Source organism: Mustela nivalis, assembly GCF_964662115.1.
Source record: "Mustela nivalis genome assembly, chromosome: 3".
Classification (NCBI taxonomy): Eukaryota; Metazoa; Chordata; class Mammalia; order Carnivora; family Mustelidae; genus Mustela; species Mustela nivalis.
The window spans coordinates 84,607,765-84,624,402 of NC_139022.1; the positions used below are offsets into that span (position 1 = coordinate 84,607,765).

At 45.3% G+C, this 16,638-nt stretch overlaps 1 protein-coding gene across 3 annotated transcripts in view; it reads right to left on the minus strand.

The window, feature by feature from the left end:
- Positions 1 to 16,358, minus strand: part of OCLN (occludin) — a 66,223-nt gene extending 49,865 nt beyond the window's left edge. The window contains exons 1-3 of one of the 3 annotated variants that reach the window (XM_082722972.1): positions 16,138 to 16,358; positions 7,000 to 7,112; positions 1,497 to 2,172 (exon numbers count right to left, since the gene is read on the minus strand). In XM_082722972.1, the coding sequence (XP_082579098.1) occupies positions 1,497 to 2,172; positions 7,000 to 7,049 (726 nt within the window). In that variant the 5' untranslated portion in view covers positions 7,050 to 7,112; positions 16,138 to 16,358. The other 2 variants (XM_082722971.1, XM_082722973.1) reach the window with 2 other exon arrangements.
- Between the last annotated feature and the right edge of the window lie 280 nt (positions 16,359 to 16,638).

Sequence of the window (16,638 nt, forward strand, 5' to 3'; positions counted from 1 at the left end):
AAAAGAGTAAGAATTCCTGGTTCAGTTTAAGAAAGGGGGGCAGGAAAAAAAAAAAAAACGGAAAAAAAGATTAGAACTCCATCATGAGAAAGATCAGCAACCTCATACCTATTCGCATGGGTAGAATCAAAGAGATAAAACAATGCTGGTGAGAATGTGTACAAAATAGAATCCTCACACACTTCTGGTAAATGTGAAACAGTCCAACCAGTCTGGAGGACAGTCTGGCAGCTCCTCAAAAGCTTAAGAACAGACACACTGTAAGACCCAGCAATTCTATCCCTAGGCATACACCCAAGAAACATGGGTTCACGCAAGAACTTGTCCACAAATGGTCAGAGCATTATTCCTAACAGCCAAAACAGACATAGCCCAAATGCCCATCAATTGCTGAACGGATAAGTAAGATATGCTATATCCATACAATGGAATATTATTCCACAATAAAAAGGAATTGATAAGACATGCATGAATCGTGAAAACATTAATGTGAAATGAATGAAGCCAATCATGGAGGCACCTGGATGGCTTGGTCAGGGGGGGAGCATGTGACTCTTGATCTTGGGGTTGTAAACTCGAGGCCCACAATGAGAGCACAGATTACTTAAATAAAACTTCAAAAAAAAAAAAAAAAGAAAGAAGCCAATCATAAAATGCCACATATTGTATGATTTTGTATATATGAAATATCCAGAATAGGCAAATGTATAGAATAAGATTAGCGGTCACCTAGATCTGGGAAGGGTTAGAGAAAAAAGTTACCGCTAATTCGTATGGGGTTTTTGTTGAGGCTACTGAAAATTCTAAAACTGATGATGGTGATGGCTGCACAACTCTGAATATACTTAGATTACTGAACCAAACTTTAAGTGAATGAATTATATGGTATGTTAATAGTATCTTTGTTTTTTTTAAGATTTTATTTATTGGGACGCCTGGGTGGCTCAGTTGGTTAAGCAGCTGCCTTTGGCTCAGGTCATGATCCCAGCGTCCTGGGATCGAGTCCCACATCGGGCTACTTGCTCCGCAGGGAGCCTGCTTCTCCCTCTGACTCTGCCTTCCACTCTGTCTGCCTGTGCTCGCTCTCACTCTCTCTCTCTCTTACAAATAAATAAATAAAATCTTAAAAAAAAAAAAAGATTTTATTTATTTATTGGACACAGAGAGAGAGATCACAAGTAGGCAGAGAGGCAGGCAGAGAAGAGAGGGGGAAGGAAGCTCCCTGCTGAGCAGAGAGCCTGATGCGGGGTTTGATCCCAGGACCCTGAGATCACCACCTGAGCCGAAGGCAGAGCCTCAACCCACTGAGCCACCCAGGCGCTCCTGTTAATAGTATCGTAATAATGACACCCAGCCCCTCTACAGATTCTGATCTAAATACAAGTGACACCTTGTCAGCTATATTTTTTCAAAGTTCCCCCAAGTGATTCTATTAAGCATCCCGAGAGCCTCTACCCAAAGCCTCTACCCAAAGCCAGGACAAAAACCATCCATACCTCTTGGGGATCCACCACACAGTAGTGATACAAATACTGATCCATGTAGATCCCAGTAGCTGTAGACGCATAATACTGGTTGCAGAGGGCATATATCTGTGTACTGTATATAGACCCAGAAGCCTGGGCAGTTGGGTTGACTCCCATTATGTAGACAATGGTAGCGATAAACATCATGACACCCAGGATAGCACTCAGTATTATGACGGTCAAGTAGTATCTTCTTGTCCTAGATATGTCAGATCGTATAACGCTGGTAACAAATACCACCAATGCGGCAATGAAACAAAAGGCCGCCATGGCCAGAAGGAAGCCCTTTGCTGCTCTTGGATCGGTGTAGCCTCCATAGCCATAACCATAATTATAACCATATGCATAGCCACCTCCATAGCTACCAAAGCCACTGCTATAAGGGTAGCCTAGTCCGCCACCCAGTAAGCCAGTTCCATAGCCTCGATCCCAGGCAAGTGTGGAGGCAACACAGGCAAATATGGCGATGCACATCACAATAATGAGCATAGACAGAATCCGAATGACTCCTGGAGGAGAGGTCCATTTGTAGAAGTGAAGAATTTCATCTTCTGGGTAGAAGGAGTACGCCGGCTGAGAGAGCATGGGTCGGACGTGCATGTCTCCACCATAGACATCATTGCTTGGTGCATAATGACTGGGTTTGCTGAAATGCACATGAAAACACTTTCAAGTTAATACCATTTGGAGGCAGCAGAAAGAACACAGAATGTACATGGAATAATTTAAACCAGCCACTGGCCAAAAAAAAAAAAAATTAACCTGTTAGTACTACGTCACTACAATGGGACACTTTATGTTCCCCAAATTCAAATATCAACATCTTAAGTCCCAATGTAATGGTATTAGAAGTATGGCCTAACTAGATTCTGAGCTAGAGTGCTCATGAATGGGAACAGTGCCTTCACAAAGGAGATCCCAGGAACGGTCTCGCCCCTTCTACCATGTGAGGATACAGGAAGTCGGCAGTCTGGGGTGCCTGGGTGACTCAGGGGGTGGGGGTCTAAAGAAGTCCACAGTCTGCAACCCAGAAGAGAACGCTCCCTAGAACCTGACCACACTGGTACCTTATCTTGGACTTCCAGTCTCTAGAACTGTGAGTGAGTGAGTGAGTGAGTAAGGAGGAGGAAGGAAGGAAAAGAAAAGACAGAAGAAAGAAAAGAGAGAGAGAAAGGAAGGAAGGAAAATAAATAAATAAATGGAGGGAGGGAGAAAATGGAAGGAAGGACGGAAGGAAGGAATTCATGTTGTTTACATGCTACCCAGTGTGTGGTACTTTTTATAGCACCCTGAAGCTACTGAGACGCCTGAAGCTACTGAGACACCTTCACTGAACAGTAAAGGTTTCTGTGTATCAGAATCACCTGAAGGGCTTGTTTAAACATAGATTGTTGGTCTCCAACCCCAACTTGCTGATTCTGCAAATCTGGGGCAGGACAAGTTTCCAGATGCGGCTGCTGCTGCCAGTCTGGGAACCATACATTGAGAACGACAGCTCTAAGTTCTATGGACTAGAGGTTCTCGAATCTTCTACCTACGAGAATCACCTGGGGAACCTGTAGAATGCCCAGATGGAGCACTCCATCTCCAGTAAAACTGTAACCCCTGGGGAGGGGACCCAGGCAGTTCAGAACAATGATGTTAACCCTTTGGCTTGTGTGAGGTGAGACCAGTGCATTCAGATACAACACCTACAGTGGCCCACGCAGTGTCACATCCAATTTCTGGCAGCCTCACTCTCTTACCTGAGACAGCACATTCATTCATTTATTCACATGACAGCTATTTACTGGAGCTGCTGGGCTGGTGTGTGGGGGGGGGCACTGTGCCAAGTACTGACGACACAACAATCAACGCAAGTATCTCAACCCAGCCCCCCAATCCAGGTTAGTCTCTTTGAAGGCAGTAAGACATTAAACAAATCACTACATGATCTCCAGTTAGTTATGGTAAGAGCTACAAGATATATCGGATATTCACTGAGGGCTCATCAGGGTGATGCCTATTAACTTGTCGACTCTAGTGACATAATCATAAACTCGCTGGAGACAGATACGTTGATGTGTGGCATGCAGAATCTAAGAAATGTGGGTCCGGGCAGAGCAGAATTCAATTCCCAAACGGACCTCACCCTCTTTGGTTTTTGCCATTATTTCCTTGGTCTGCTTCTCTCTTTCCAAAGCAAGACATCCTACAACTGGGTGCTGCCACAAGAATTCAAGGAAAAGGAGAAACTGGAAAGAACTCTGACATGCTGGTCTTTGAAAATGTCACATGAAAATTCCATAACTCATTCTACTTGGTTATTTGGGATGTCTCTATCTGGAGTTGTCACGAACAGTGTAGCTCTGGGCATCCTGAACAAGTGTCCTCACAAACACAAGTACTTCTTTTTCTACGGTATATATCCAGGAGAATTTTTGAGTCAATTTTTTTTTTTACCTTCCACTCTGAGACAACATCGAGGTGTTTTCCAAAATGATTACAGCACTTTTTTAAATGATTCTATCATTTAAAATCCCACTGACACTGTAACATTCAGAGAAGCATTGTTTATGAGATCCTGAAACTGGAAAATAGACCAAATATCTACCTAGAGAGGAACAGGTACCTGTAACATAGCCACAGACGGAATGCTACAGAGATGATGAGCTAATACAGCAGCCACTGGCTACATGATTTACTGAACACCTGACATATACCTTGTCCAAACTGAGATGTGCTATTAAGTATAAAATACTTAGTAATTCTAGTATAAAAAAAGAAATGCAGGGGTTCCTGGGGGGCTCAGTCAGTTAAGCATCAGACTCTTGGTTTCAACTCAGGTCATGATCTCAGGGTCATGAGATCAAGCCCCATGTTGGGCTCTGCACTGAGCAGGGAGCCTGCTTAAGATTCTCTATCCTCGGGGCGCCTGGGTGGCTCAGCTGGTTAAGCCACCGCCTTTGGCTCGGGTCACCGCCCGAGTCCTGGGATCGAGTCCCACATGGGGCTTCCTCTGCTCTGCGGGGAGCCTGCTTCTCCCTCTCCCTCAGCCTTTCCCCCTGCTTGTGCTCTCTTTCTCTCTCTGACAAATAAATAAATAAAATCTTTAAAAAAAAAAAAAAAAGAAAAAGATTCTCTATCCTTCATCCTCTGCCCCACCCCCCACCACTCATGTTCCCTCTCTCTTTCTCTCTCTCAAAGGAAGAAAGAAAAAAGAAATTTAACACCACCTAGAGAGAACCCTACTATTAACTATGTATTTTGTGTGACAATGATTTGTCAGTTAAGGTTCATCAATTTTAACACATGTACCACCCTGGTGGAGGATACTGATAATGGGATAGGCAACACATGCATAACGGAGGGGGCATATGGGAAATCTTTGTCCTTCCATCTCAGAGTTTTGCTGTGAATACAAAACTGCTCTAAAAAAAAAAAAATAACGATTATTCTAAAAAAGGAATATAAAGTACCTCATGTGTCAGTGTTTACAGTACATACTGAAATGATACTTTAAATACATTAGGTTAAGTGAAAAATTAAATATTATTAAAATCAGTATAATTATTAAAATAAATTTGTTTTTAATTGGTTAGAAGAAAACAAAATTACACATATGGTTCATGTTTGTTTGTTTGTTTTAATTTTTATTTATTTATTTTAAAGAGCAAGGGTATGGGGGGGCAGGCAGGGAGCAGGCAGAGAGGGAGAAGCAGACTCCCCACTGAGCAGGGAGCCCAATGCAAGGCTCAATCCCAGGACCCCAAGATCATGACCTTAACCAACTGAGACACCCGGGCACCCCTCACATTTTATTTCTATGGTAGTCCTTTGAAGCAAAGAAAGTTTAATAACGAAGTAAAACTGAAATGTATTGTTTAGGATAAAACAGTAAAAAAAAAAAAAAAAAAAAAGAAAATGAAAAAGAAAGAGCAAGTGATAACCATATGTAAGAACAGCAGTTTCCAGGGAAAGGTGGGGACACATAGAAGGGCTTGGAGGTGTTCTATTCTTGACCTATATGATGATCTTGCTTTGACTTTATTCATCGTTTCATATACAGGTCCTGTGCTGTTTTCTATATGTGCATTATATTTCATCAGTGTTTACAAAAGCAACACAAAATAAGTTTCAGGTTCATGGAGCACTACTCAATTACTATATTTTCTAGCATAACGTAAGGACCACATCTTCATGAACAACTGTGTCCCTACAATGCTCAGGTATTAATCAAGAGGCAATGTAACAGGAGCACAATTCCCACCATAGCTATCGAAGAGCTGAGGCTACAAACTACTTAAAGGAAAAAAATCTGCAACAAATTTAAAAATTTTCACTATTAAATTTCCAAATGACTAGGGATGCCAAGAACCCTTAACTTCGCTTCTTGTTTTATATAATGGCAAGAATCACTCTTAAAACTGACAATGTGGGGGCACCTGGGTGGCTCAGTGGGTTAAAGCCTCTGCCTTCAGCTCAGGTCATGATCCCAGGGTCCTGGAATCGAGCCCCGCATCAGGCTCTCTGCTCAGCGGGGAGCCTGCTTCCCCTTCTCTCTCTCTGCCTGCCTCTCTGACTACTTGTGATCTCTGTCAAATAAATAAATAAAATCTTAAAAAAAAAAAAAAAAAAAACCTGACAATTGGAGGGCCTGTGGGTAGCACAGTTAGTTAGGCAACTGCCTTCAGCTCAGGTCCTGGAGTCCGGGATCAAGTCCCACACTGGGCTCCCAGCTCCCAGCTCAAGATAAAATCTTTAAAAAAAAATAAGTTAAAAAAAAAAAAAAAAAACCTGACAATATGGAAAACATTATGTCAAGTCAAAGAATCAGCCACAGAGGACCACATACTGCATGGTAACATGCACAGGAAAGGTGCAAAATGGACAAATCTAGAAACACAGAGAGATTCGTGACTGCCTAGTACTGGGAAGGTGGAGGGTGGGGGGGGGTGATAACTGGCAGTAGTTTCTTTGTGGGGGGTGGGGGGGTGATGAAAATGTTCTTAAATTGATGTGATGGCCGCACAGCTCTGTGACTATACTAAAACCCCTGAAGAGTCCATTCTAAATGGGTGAATTGCACCGTGTGTTACCACTATCTCAAAAAAAGTATGAATTAAAGAATCAACAATGTGTCAGGGTTAGGATCAGTCACCTCAACGAAGCATTAATACAGAAGCTTCATACCATCTGTGAAAAAACAAAAAGGAATAAAGAGACACAAAAGTGTCAGCCTAGACTATACAGAAGCAAACAACAGCAACAGGTGACAGCAGTTGCCTCTGCAGAGAAACTCGGGCATCCTGGATGTTAAGCTTCGGGGGAAACTCACTTCCACTTTACACCCTTAGTTTCCATCTAAATTTACAAACACACGTTATTTTGCTATTCTTAACAGCAAACACTTAACAGATCAAAGTTTCACTTATATATATTTTTTACACGTGACAGACTTAACAAAAAGAAAAAAAAGTGAAGCATTACTCACAATTCATCAGGTCTGTATGGAGGTGGACTTTCAAAAGGCCGCGACGACATGGCTGATGTCACTGATCACCTGCTCTTCAGGCACTGCCCCACAGCTCCCCAGAATAAACCGATCTGAGCAACGTAAGGAGGGTAATGGCATTACTGCTGAGCTCAGAGTTTCCTTGATTGCTAAGAAAACTAATGACACCAATCTCAAATAACTCCACACACCATGATTATTCCTCTTGTCCTTCTCACCGCATCCTTACATCCTTACCTCCTTACATACCATTAATTCTTTGAGTACAGGGAATCACTGAGCATAGAACTACTCAGCCTGGTGGTCCTCACAGTACCAAGCACCATGCTCTGCACATCACTGGCAAATAAATTCTAACTTTAGGGGTGCCTGGGTGGCTCAGTGGGTTAAAGCCTCTGCCTTCAGCTCAGGTCATGATCCAAGGGTCCTGGGATCGAGCCCCGCATCGGCTCTCTGCTCGGCAGGGAGCCTGCTTCCTCCTCTCTCTCTGCCTGCCTCTCTGCCTACTTGTGATCTCTGTCTGTCAAATAAATAAATTTTTAGATAAATAAATAAATAAAAATCTTGGAAACAAATCCTAACTTAAAAAAAATATATATATATTTTATTTATTTATTTGATAGAGATCACAAGGAGGTAGAGAGGCAGGCAGAGAGAGAGAGGGAAGCAGGCTCCCCGCAGAGCAGAGAGCCTGATGTGGGGCTCCATCCCAGGACCCTGGAACCATGACCTGAGCCGAAGGCAGAGGCTTTAACCCACTGAGCCACCCAGGCGCCCTAGAAATCCTAACTTTTTTTTTTTTTTTTTTTTTTTTAAAGATTTTATTTATTTATTTGACAGAGAGAAATCACAAGTAGATGGAGAGGCAGGCAGAGAGAGAGAGAGGAAAGCAGGCTCTCTGCTGAGCAGAGAGCCCGATGCGGGACTCGATCCCAGGACTCTGAGATCATGACCTGAGCCGAAGGCAGCGGCTTAACCCACTGAGCCACCCAGGCGCCCTAGAAATCCTAACTTTAATTACTAAGCTGTAGTCATAAAAAATTCACAAAGTTTTTACAGCATAGGTTAAAAATAAAAATGGTATTTTCCAAACCGTTCCTTCGAAGAACAAGAAACGTAAAAAATAAGAAAATTTCTATAAATGTATTTACTGTTGTTGTTGTTTTTTTAAAGTTTGAGTAACACCATTTTTTAAAAATTTTTATTTTTTGAGAGAGAGCAAGCGAGTACAGGCATGAGTAGTGGGAGGGGCAGAAGGAGCGGAAGAGGGAGAATCTCAAGGAAACTCCGTACTGAATGCAGAACCTGACATGGGGCTCAACCTCACCACCCTGAGAGCATGACCTTGAGATTATGACATGAGCAGAAATCAAGAGTCTGATGCTTAATCAACTGACTGAGCCACCCAGGCACCCCAATCAACAAGTAATTATTAAGTGCCTACCCTATACCATGGGAGTCTGTAGAAGTACTAGAGAAGGTCAGAGACAAAGAAAAAAAGCAACTACAACAGGCAGTTATTTAGTTATCAGGGATGACTATGTGATCAAGTGCAGGGCAGGGATAAGCAGAGGAGAAAGACCAAGACTTAAAGAAGAGGAGGAAGAAGCTGGGGGTGGGGGAGTGGGCAAGGAAGATCACTTGAGCAAGAGCTACAATCCAAGTATATTAAACTATGTATTTTTTCCTTTTAAAATAAAGTTTGCAGAAAAAAGGTATTATGTTAGGTAAATAAATTCAAACTCTCTAAATTCCTTAGAATCAGTGACAATTATCCTCCACATCCTTATGGACAGTCAATTCCAAATTTTCAAAATAAGATGTCACCCAAATGTATATAAAACCTCAAAGATGGAAATATGTTGACTTGTTAGGAACACCAAGACAATTAGCGTGATTTTTCAAACACAGTGAGGGAAGACAAGTTCTTTAGTTTATTAAAAACAAAACAAAAAACTGTTTTACTGAGTATTAACATACCCCAAAAAATGCACAAATCTTTAAGTGTACAGAGCTCTGAAACTAGCACCTAAATGCACATATAAATGGGCAACTTAAGCCATTAGCACGTTACAGTGTTGTGGAAGAGTAATAGAAGTCCAGACTGGCTTTCTAACTGATGTTCAAAAAAAGAACATTAAAAAAAAAAAAAAAACTGAATTTAAACACTATTAGGGGCAACCTGAGTGGCTCAGACTGTTAAGCATCCCACTCTTTATTTCCACAGCTCAGGTTGGGACAGGGGGGTCCTGAGATGGAGCCCCTAGGGAGCCTCTGCTCTCAGCACAGGGTCTGCTTGAGATTCTCCCTCTGCCCCTCCCCCCAACTCATGAGCGCAAGGGCATGCACTTGCTCTCTGATTAATATATCAATTTGGGGGTGCCTGGGTGGCTCAGCTCATGCCTTCTGCTCGGGTCACGGTCCTGGGACCAAGCCCCATATCTGGTTCCCTGCTCAGCGGCAGGAAGCCTGCTTCTCCCTCTCCCATTGCTGTTGCTTATATTCCCTCTCTTCCTGTGTCTCTGTCAAATAAATAAATAAAATCTTAATTTGTTTAAAGATTTTATTTATTTGACAGAGAGAAAGGGCACAAGTAGAGCAGTAAACGGTGGGAGAACGAGGCTTCCTGCCAGCAAGAAGCCTGATGCGGGACTCAATCCTAAGACCATGGAATCATGACCTGAGCTGAAGGCAGACGCTTAACCTACTGCCTTCGGCTCAGGTCATGATCCCAGGGTCATGGGACTGAGCCCCACATTGGGCTCTCTGCTCAGCAAGGAGCCTGCTTCCATCTCTCTCTGCCTGCCTCTCTGCCTACTTATGATCTCTACCTGTCAAATAAACAAATAAATAATCTTAAAAAGAAAAAAGATAAACTGAATTTAAACACTATGAAATGTAGGACTCCAATTCTGAAGCTGAATGTCAAATGCTGACAAACGTTATCTTAACCCTTTTATAGCTATGGCTCACACATTCAACCTATGCTAAAAAATTCCAGGCTCCGTGGTATTTTTTTTTTAATTTAATTTATTTATTTGAGAGAGAAAGAACAAGCGAGAGCATGAGAAGGGGTAAGGTCAGAGGGAGAAGCAGACTCCCCGCTGAGCAGGGAGCCCAATGTGGGACTCGATCCCGGGATTCCAGGATCATGACCTGAGCTGAAGGCAGTGGCTTAACCAACTGAGCCACCCAGGAGCTCAGTTTTTTAAGTCATCTCTACACCCAACATGGGGCTTGAACTCACAACTCCAAGATCAAGAGTCGCATGCTCTACTGATTGAGCCAGCCAGCGGCCCCTCCATGGTAGTTTTCAGGAATTCTAAATTAATCCAGACTCAAGCTAAAGTTTAAATTTTGTCAAAAATCCAGATACCAAAACCTCTTTCCACAGTGCTATTTCAGGGATTCAGAGTTTAGTTATCATGCCTCCTCTATTACCAAAGATTTTATATTGTGTAGCAAGTAATTTTAGGAAGTTTATCAAGAACAAGGCACACCATATTGACTTCATTTCATTTTTTTAGAAGGTTACCAAACTGGCAGATGAAGCCCAAGAATCTTGAGCACATCCCCGTGCACAGACACTCCTCTGGAACTGAAAAATGGAATGTAAATATGATAAAAGAACAGACTGTTCATGATCCCAGCCTCCTGGGACTGACTCCTACACCTGGGGCTCTTTGCTCAGCAGGGAGCCTGCTTCTCCCTCTGTCTGCCATTCCCCCTGCTTTTGCTCCTGTTTGCTAGCTCTGTCACTCTGACAAATGAAATCCTAAAATAAAACACAAAAAAACTTGGACCATTTATGTCCACCTAAAGGGAAGTTGCTTTGGTGACCACAGATGAGGTGGGTAAGCTTATCCAGATTTGCAGCTGACAAAACACTGTAAAGGATAACCAACCCACTGGCTTCAAGTATATCAAATTCTCCGCAGGGCCAGACTGACGGATTAAAACAAACCTAGCGGTTTTAAAGGCTCGCTGTGAGAGGACAAATTCTACTTCTCTTCCTTGAACCTCACTACCCTACTTTGCCAAAGGGCAGGGGATAAGCCTGACCTCTAGGCTGAAATAATTAAGATAATATATTAAGGAAGATGAGCAAAAGCATTCACAGCAAGGTGGTTATCTTGAAAGTGAGACATTCCAGTGTTCAGGCACTTGGGTACATTGTATTCATTTTCAAATACTGGTAGCACAAATAAACATGTTACAAAAGGAGGCTTAATTTTTAAAAAGGCATTTCCTTGGTGAGAATTTCAACAAACTTAACAAGTTATCCCAAACTCTGGCAGTATTCACAAACAGTGCTTCCATCTAGGAATGCTACACTTTTTTTTTTTTTAAAGATTTTTATTTATTTGACAGAAAGATCACAAGTAGCCAAGAGAGGCAAGCAGAGAGAGAGAGAGAGAGAAGCAGGCTCCCTGCTGAGCAGAGAGCCCGATGTGGGACTTGATCACAGCACCCTGGGACCATGACCTGAGCAGAAGGCAGAGGTTTAACCCACTGAGCCACCCAGGCGCCCCAGAATGCTACACTTTAAAAAATAAACCTGCATAACCATGAAATTTGTGCATCATGTGTCCCAACTAGGTGCCTGCCTGGAGGTGACTGACTGTTCAAGAACTAGAAAAACCCGGCTCCTGGGTGGCTTAATTGGTTATTAAGTGACTGCCTTCGGCTCAGGTCCTGATCCTGGAGTCACAAGATCGAGTCCCGCACTGGACTCCCTACTGAGCACGAAGTCTACTTCTCCCTTTGACACCCCCCCTCATGGTCTCCACTGCAAATAAATAAATAAATAAAATCTTAAAAAGAACTAGAAAAACCATGTCTTAAGACAACTGATTGAAAAAACAGGAAATGTCTGGCCTGGTCAAATCAACACCAGATGGACCACCACAGCAACCTTCACGTATCTGCAGAGCTGTCTTTGTAGTCCTAGAAACCATTCTTTGAAGAAAAGATACCACAGGATCAGATTTCATGTCAATGTTAGGAAGCCTCTCCCTCACCCAGACTTCCCACACCCTCCAAAAATAACAAATAACAATTTTTATCTCAAGCCATGTATGCAAACCTTAAACTGTTTGATATCAGGGGAGGCTGAACTGAAGGAACTCTAATGTCTCCTTCAAGGCAGTCTGGGACATGCTTTCAGGATACAGCCACAGGAAAAAAGAAAAGAAAAGAAAAGAAAAGAATCAACAAGAGACTGTTACCCAAACGCCAGCGGGACACTGTTAACATTATCCGCTCAATAAATGAATGTTGACTGAAGGATAAAATAAAAGGAATGAAGAGGATACAGGATCCAGCCTAAGAGGCTCAGTGGCCAAGGTCACAGTGCCCGAACCAAGCGGATGATAGAGACATAAGTCAAACAGACTAATTAGAGTCAGGAGCAAAAAGGAAACAGCAGACTCTTCCTAAATATATATATAAGGTTAACTGAAGTTAAAATATTAAAAAGTTCTCCCCTTGAAAATGTTTTTTTTTCCCCCCTGAAGATTTTATTTATTTATTTGACAGACAGAGAATACAGTAGGCAGAGAGGCAGGAAGAAAGAGGAGAAAGCAGGCTTCCCGCTGAGCAGAGAGCCCGATAGGGGGCTTGCTTGATCCCAGGACCCACTGAGCAACCCAGGCGCCCCTCCCCTTGAAAATGTTTACTGGCTAAAGCTGTCCTAAATAGAAGTCTAAGCTAAGACAAAGAATTTTCTTCTGCCTGAAAACACTATGTCTCTGAATAATTCTTTAAAGCAATGGTCAGTAAAAGATAAATTTTATCATATCTAAGGAGAGCCTATTCCTTTTCAATCACATGCAGCAACGGTTAATTTGTCTTTATGAAGTTTTTTTAAAGTTGTGACTGGTACAAAATTTTCTATTTATATTTTAGCACATAATTAGTAAGTTGTCTAAAATTTTAAAATTAGGCAGATTTTAGGGCACCTGGGTGGATCAATGGGTTAAAGCCTCTGCCTTCAGCTCAGGTCATGATCTCAGGGTCCTGAGATTGAGCCCCATATTGGGCACTCTGCTCAGTGGGGAGCCTGCTTCCCCTCTCTCTCTGCCTGCCTCTCTGCCTACCTGTGATCTGTCTGTCGAATACATAAAAATCTTAAAAAAAAAAATTGGGCAGATTTTGCAATAGAGGAGTTCTGTATTGGTAACTGTGTTTCAGATAAACTCTCCAAATGATTTTTAAGCACACCATGTGTTTCCAGCATAGCTGCCTAGATTAAAGGAGTCAATCCCAGGAGGGCCTTGATCTTGGCATTTCCTGTCTATAATGGGCAGGAACCAGCTGCTCAGATCTCACATCAAATATCCCCTCCTCAGAGGTGCCCTCCTGGAAGTCACCCACTTCATCCACCAAATCGTGTTTTTTCGGAACACCCCCCCTACTAATTATTATTTTTTCTTTCTTTTTTAAAAATTTCTTAAACTGCCAGCATCTCCGCCCCAACTGGAATACAGCTTTTCTGTCTTGACCATCAATCACTCTTCTTCCTGATCCCTGATATAAAGTGTTGTGTGACCAATCAACATACGATTTATAAAACCCAACAGTTCATATTACAGTTGGGATTTCAATACAGCTGTGAATGCCTATAAGTTCCTCACAATGCTAGCACTCAGTAAACATAATCCTTTAGTTTCGACCAAATTAGTTAAGTGCTTACAATCTGAAGGAGAGAAGAGAGTCAAACACACAACCATGAGGACATCATTTGGTAGTCTGTTGAAAAGCGGAATTCCAGTCTCACATCTGCCCAATGAATCCGAATCTATCTTAATAAGATCCCCAGGTGATTCATACCACAATCAAGGTTAGGAACCATGGGGTTAGGGGGCAGGGCAAGCCAAGAGGCTAAAACAAAAGTGTTAATAAAAATCCTCAGGGTCTTTTCACCCCCAGTATTTCCATAAATAATAACCTGGATGGAGAAAAAAAAAAAAAAACTGCTAAGGACTCTAATCAAGGAAGCCTTTAAACGCAACTGCCTTCTGGTAGTCTCCTGGGCAGGTGAAAGATTTTATATCAATTAATTTGTGTGGTCAAAAGTAATCTTTGTTATTTTGAAAGGACAGTAATTCCAATTATCTTTAAAAGAAAACAGGAAGTTTACCATCACAGCAAACAAGAGGTGGAAATATTCTATGAGACCAGAGCAGCTAGTCAAAAGTAGAGTGATCCAGAAAAACCCCAAATCCTTCTAGTGCCGGAGTATCAAGGGCTGCTGCTTTTCTGGTATACCCTCCCCGATTAGCCAAAGCAGTTTTCAAGCCATACCATTTGTAATGTTTCCCCTACCTTCGTTTTCCCTTTGAAATGAAGTTCTAGTAAGATCTGCCTTTTAGAGTTGTCAGTATCACCAAATGATAAGAACAAAACTCTTGGCACAGTGTCGGGCTCTCAGTCAGGAGGCACTGCCCATCGTTTCCTTGAAATCTCGCCCTCCGCCTCTCCATCACTGAACCACGGTGGCACTAATAACTAAATAAATGCAAAACAACAACAACAACAACAAAAAAAAACCCTACACAGAAGTGTTGCTTTGAGGAGACAGCTATTACTGTGGCTCCACCATTTACTATTCTAAAACACCAGAAAGAGAAAACAAAGACTCATTTGTACCGAGCAAAAGCAACACGGCTATACTGGGAATGGGCAGTTTGAGAAATCCACCTGCGCCTAGAAAGGACTAGTTTGCTGTTCCACCAAGCATCACCAGAAGTGCCTTCATGTGAAGGTTTCTCTTTTCCAGGGATCCCAATAATACACCTATTGTGCGAGAGGGCCACACACTAACCTGGCAGGCTGCCTCTGCCCCGCCCCGAGTCGTCTCCCAGGTGGGCAGTTTGCCCAGCCAGCCCCAGGGCCGGCCTGAGGATGCCCTGGCTTCTCGGGGTTATCGCTTTGCCCGGGACACAGAGGCTCGGAACTGCTCTTCCAGCCCGGAGGAGCAGAGGCCATTTTGGCCCCTCAACCCCGCTCTCCCCGCACACTTCCTCCGACGCAGGCAACATGTCGGCCGGCCCTGCCCCGTAGGTGTCTGAGCCCCGCGGCAGGTCCGCGTCGGTGCGCCCGGCCGGTGAGCGCCCGCGCGCGCCCAGCTGCGAAAGCCCGGAGGCAGGTCCGCCCACCCGGCCGCGGCCTCTGGGTCACGGGTGAGAATCCGAAGCGTGAGCAGCTTCCCTCGAAGGCCAGCCTCGCTCGAAAATAAATCCCCGCCCCAGGCGTGAATCGACGCGGGCTCGCACAGCTCCCCACCAACTGGACGCCACACGGCCGGCAGGCCCACCCCGGGCGCTAGCAGGATTTCACGAAGACAGCCGGCCCCCGCGCCTCCCCCGCCCCGCGACACCCGAGGGGTGGGTCGGGGGGAATCGATGAGGTCCTGCCCCAGCCCCGGGATCCCAGCCGCCCGGCCAGCGAGCAGGCCCCCCGGCTGCAGCCGTCTGGCTCAGGACCCCGGAGAAGGCGGGCGTGCGCCCCGCTCCCGAGCACCTCCCAGCATCGCTCCGGAGGGCTGAACGCGGGGCTCGGGAATCGCCCGCCCGCCCCCATCAAAGCGAAAAGGTGGGCGCGCTGCCGAGACGCAGGGAGAGCACCAAGCGTTTCCGCGGAAAAGAGCTGATCGGCCGCTCCAAGTGGCCCTTCGCCGAGGCAGCCTCCAAGTTAGACCAGTGCGGCTCCCCCGCCAGACCCGCTCCCTTGCGACTCCCGCCGGTCCCAGCCCAGAGCGAAACCGCCACCGAAACCAGTGTTGGGCGTCCTTCCCCGCGCCTCCCGTACCGGACCCGAGCCACGATCCCGCGCGGGTACTCTGAGGCTACCGTGCGCCCCCGGCGCCGCGCCCAACTCTCACCTACTCACGGCAGCCCCGCCGACCCTCCAAGGACCGCGGGAGCCCAAGGACGCGCTCGCTTGGCGAGCGCACCTGCCGGAGACTCGGCTAGGAATTCAGTCAGACCTCTTCCACTCCTCCTCCTCCTCCTCCCCCTCGCCCCCACCCACCATCCCGGCCGTCCTGCCCCCGGGCATGCGCACCAACGCCAGGCCGGTGCTGGAGGTCCGCGGCCCCGCGCACGGCCAGCTCACCTGTTGCACCCTGCGCGGGCCCCTGGGTGCTCTGGCTGGAGTCCCGCCGCCACCTGCAGGGGAAGGAGAAAGGGGGAGGAAGACGCCAGCGAGGAAGCGTGCTGTGGCCGTCCCCTCCCTCAGTGACCCATTCACCTGAAACTCGGATGGGAGGGGGAAGGGAGCGGTGGAGAAGGAGGCGGGAGGAACCAGCCCTTCTCCGCACACCCTTGCCGCGATCCCAGTTAAAGGAACAGCGCGGCCTGGGAGACTGAGCGTAGACGAGGCGCCCGGGCTCCGGGAGGGTGCGGGTGGCCCTGGCCCGCGCTGTGGCGCGCTCCGAACTCGGGAGGCTTCGGGTAGAACAGGGGAGTAGTTAGCGATCCCAGGCCAAGGGACGTCTGGAGGGGACTGACTGTTTGAAGAGGGTCCAAGGGTAGTCAGCCCTCCGAAGCGAAATGCCCCTCCTTACTTACCAATTTTCTGCTCCGAAAATTTGGTAAGATTTTGTTGGAAAGAAGC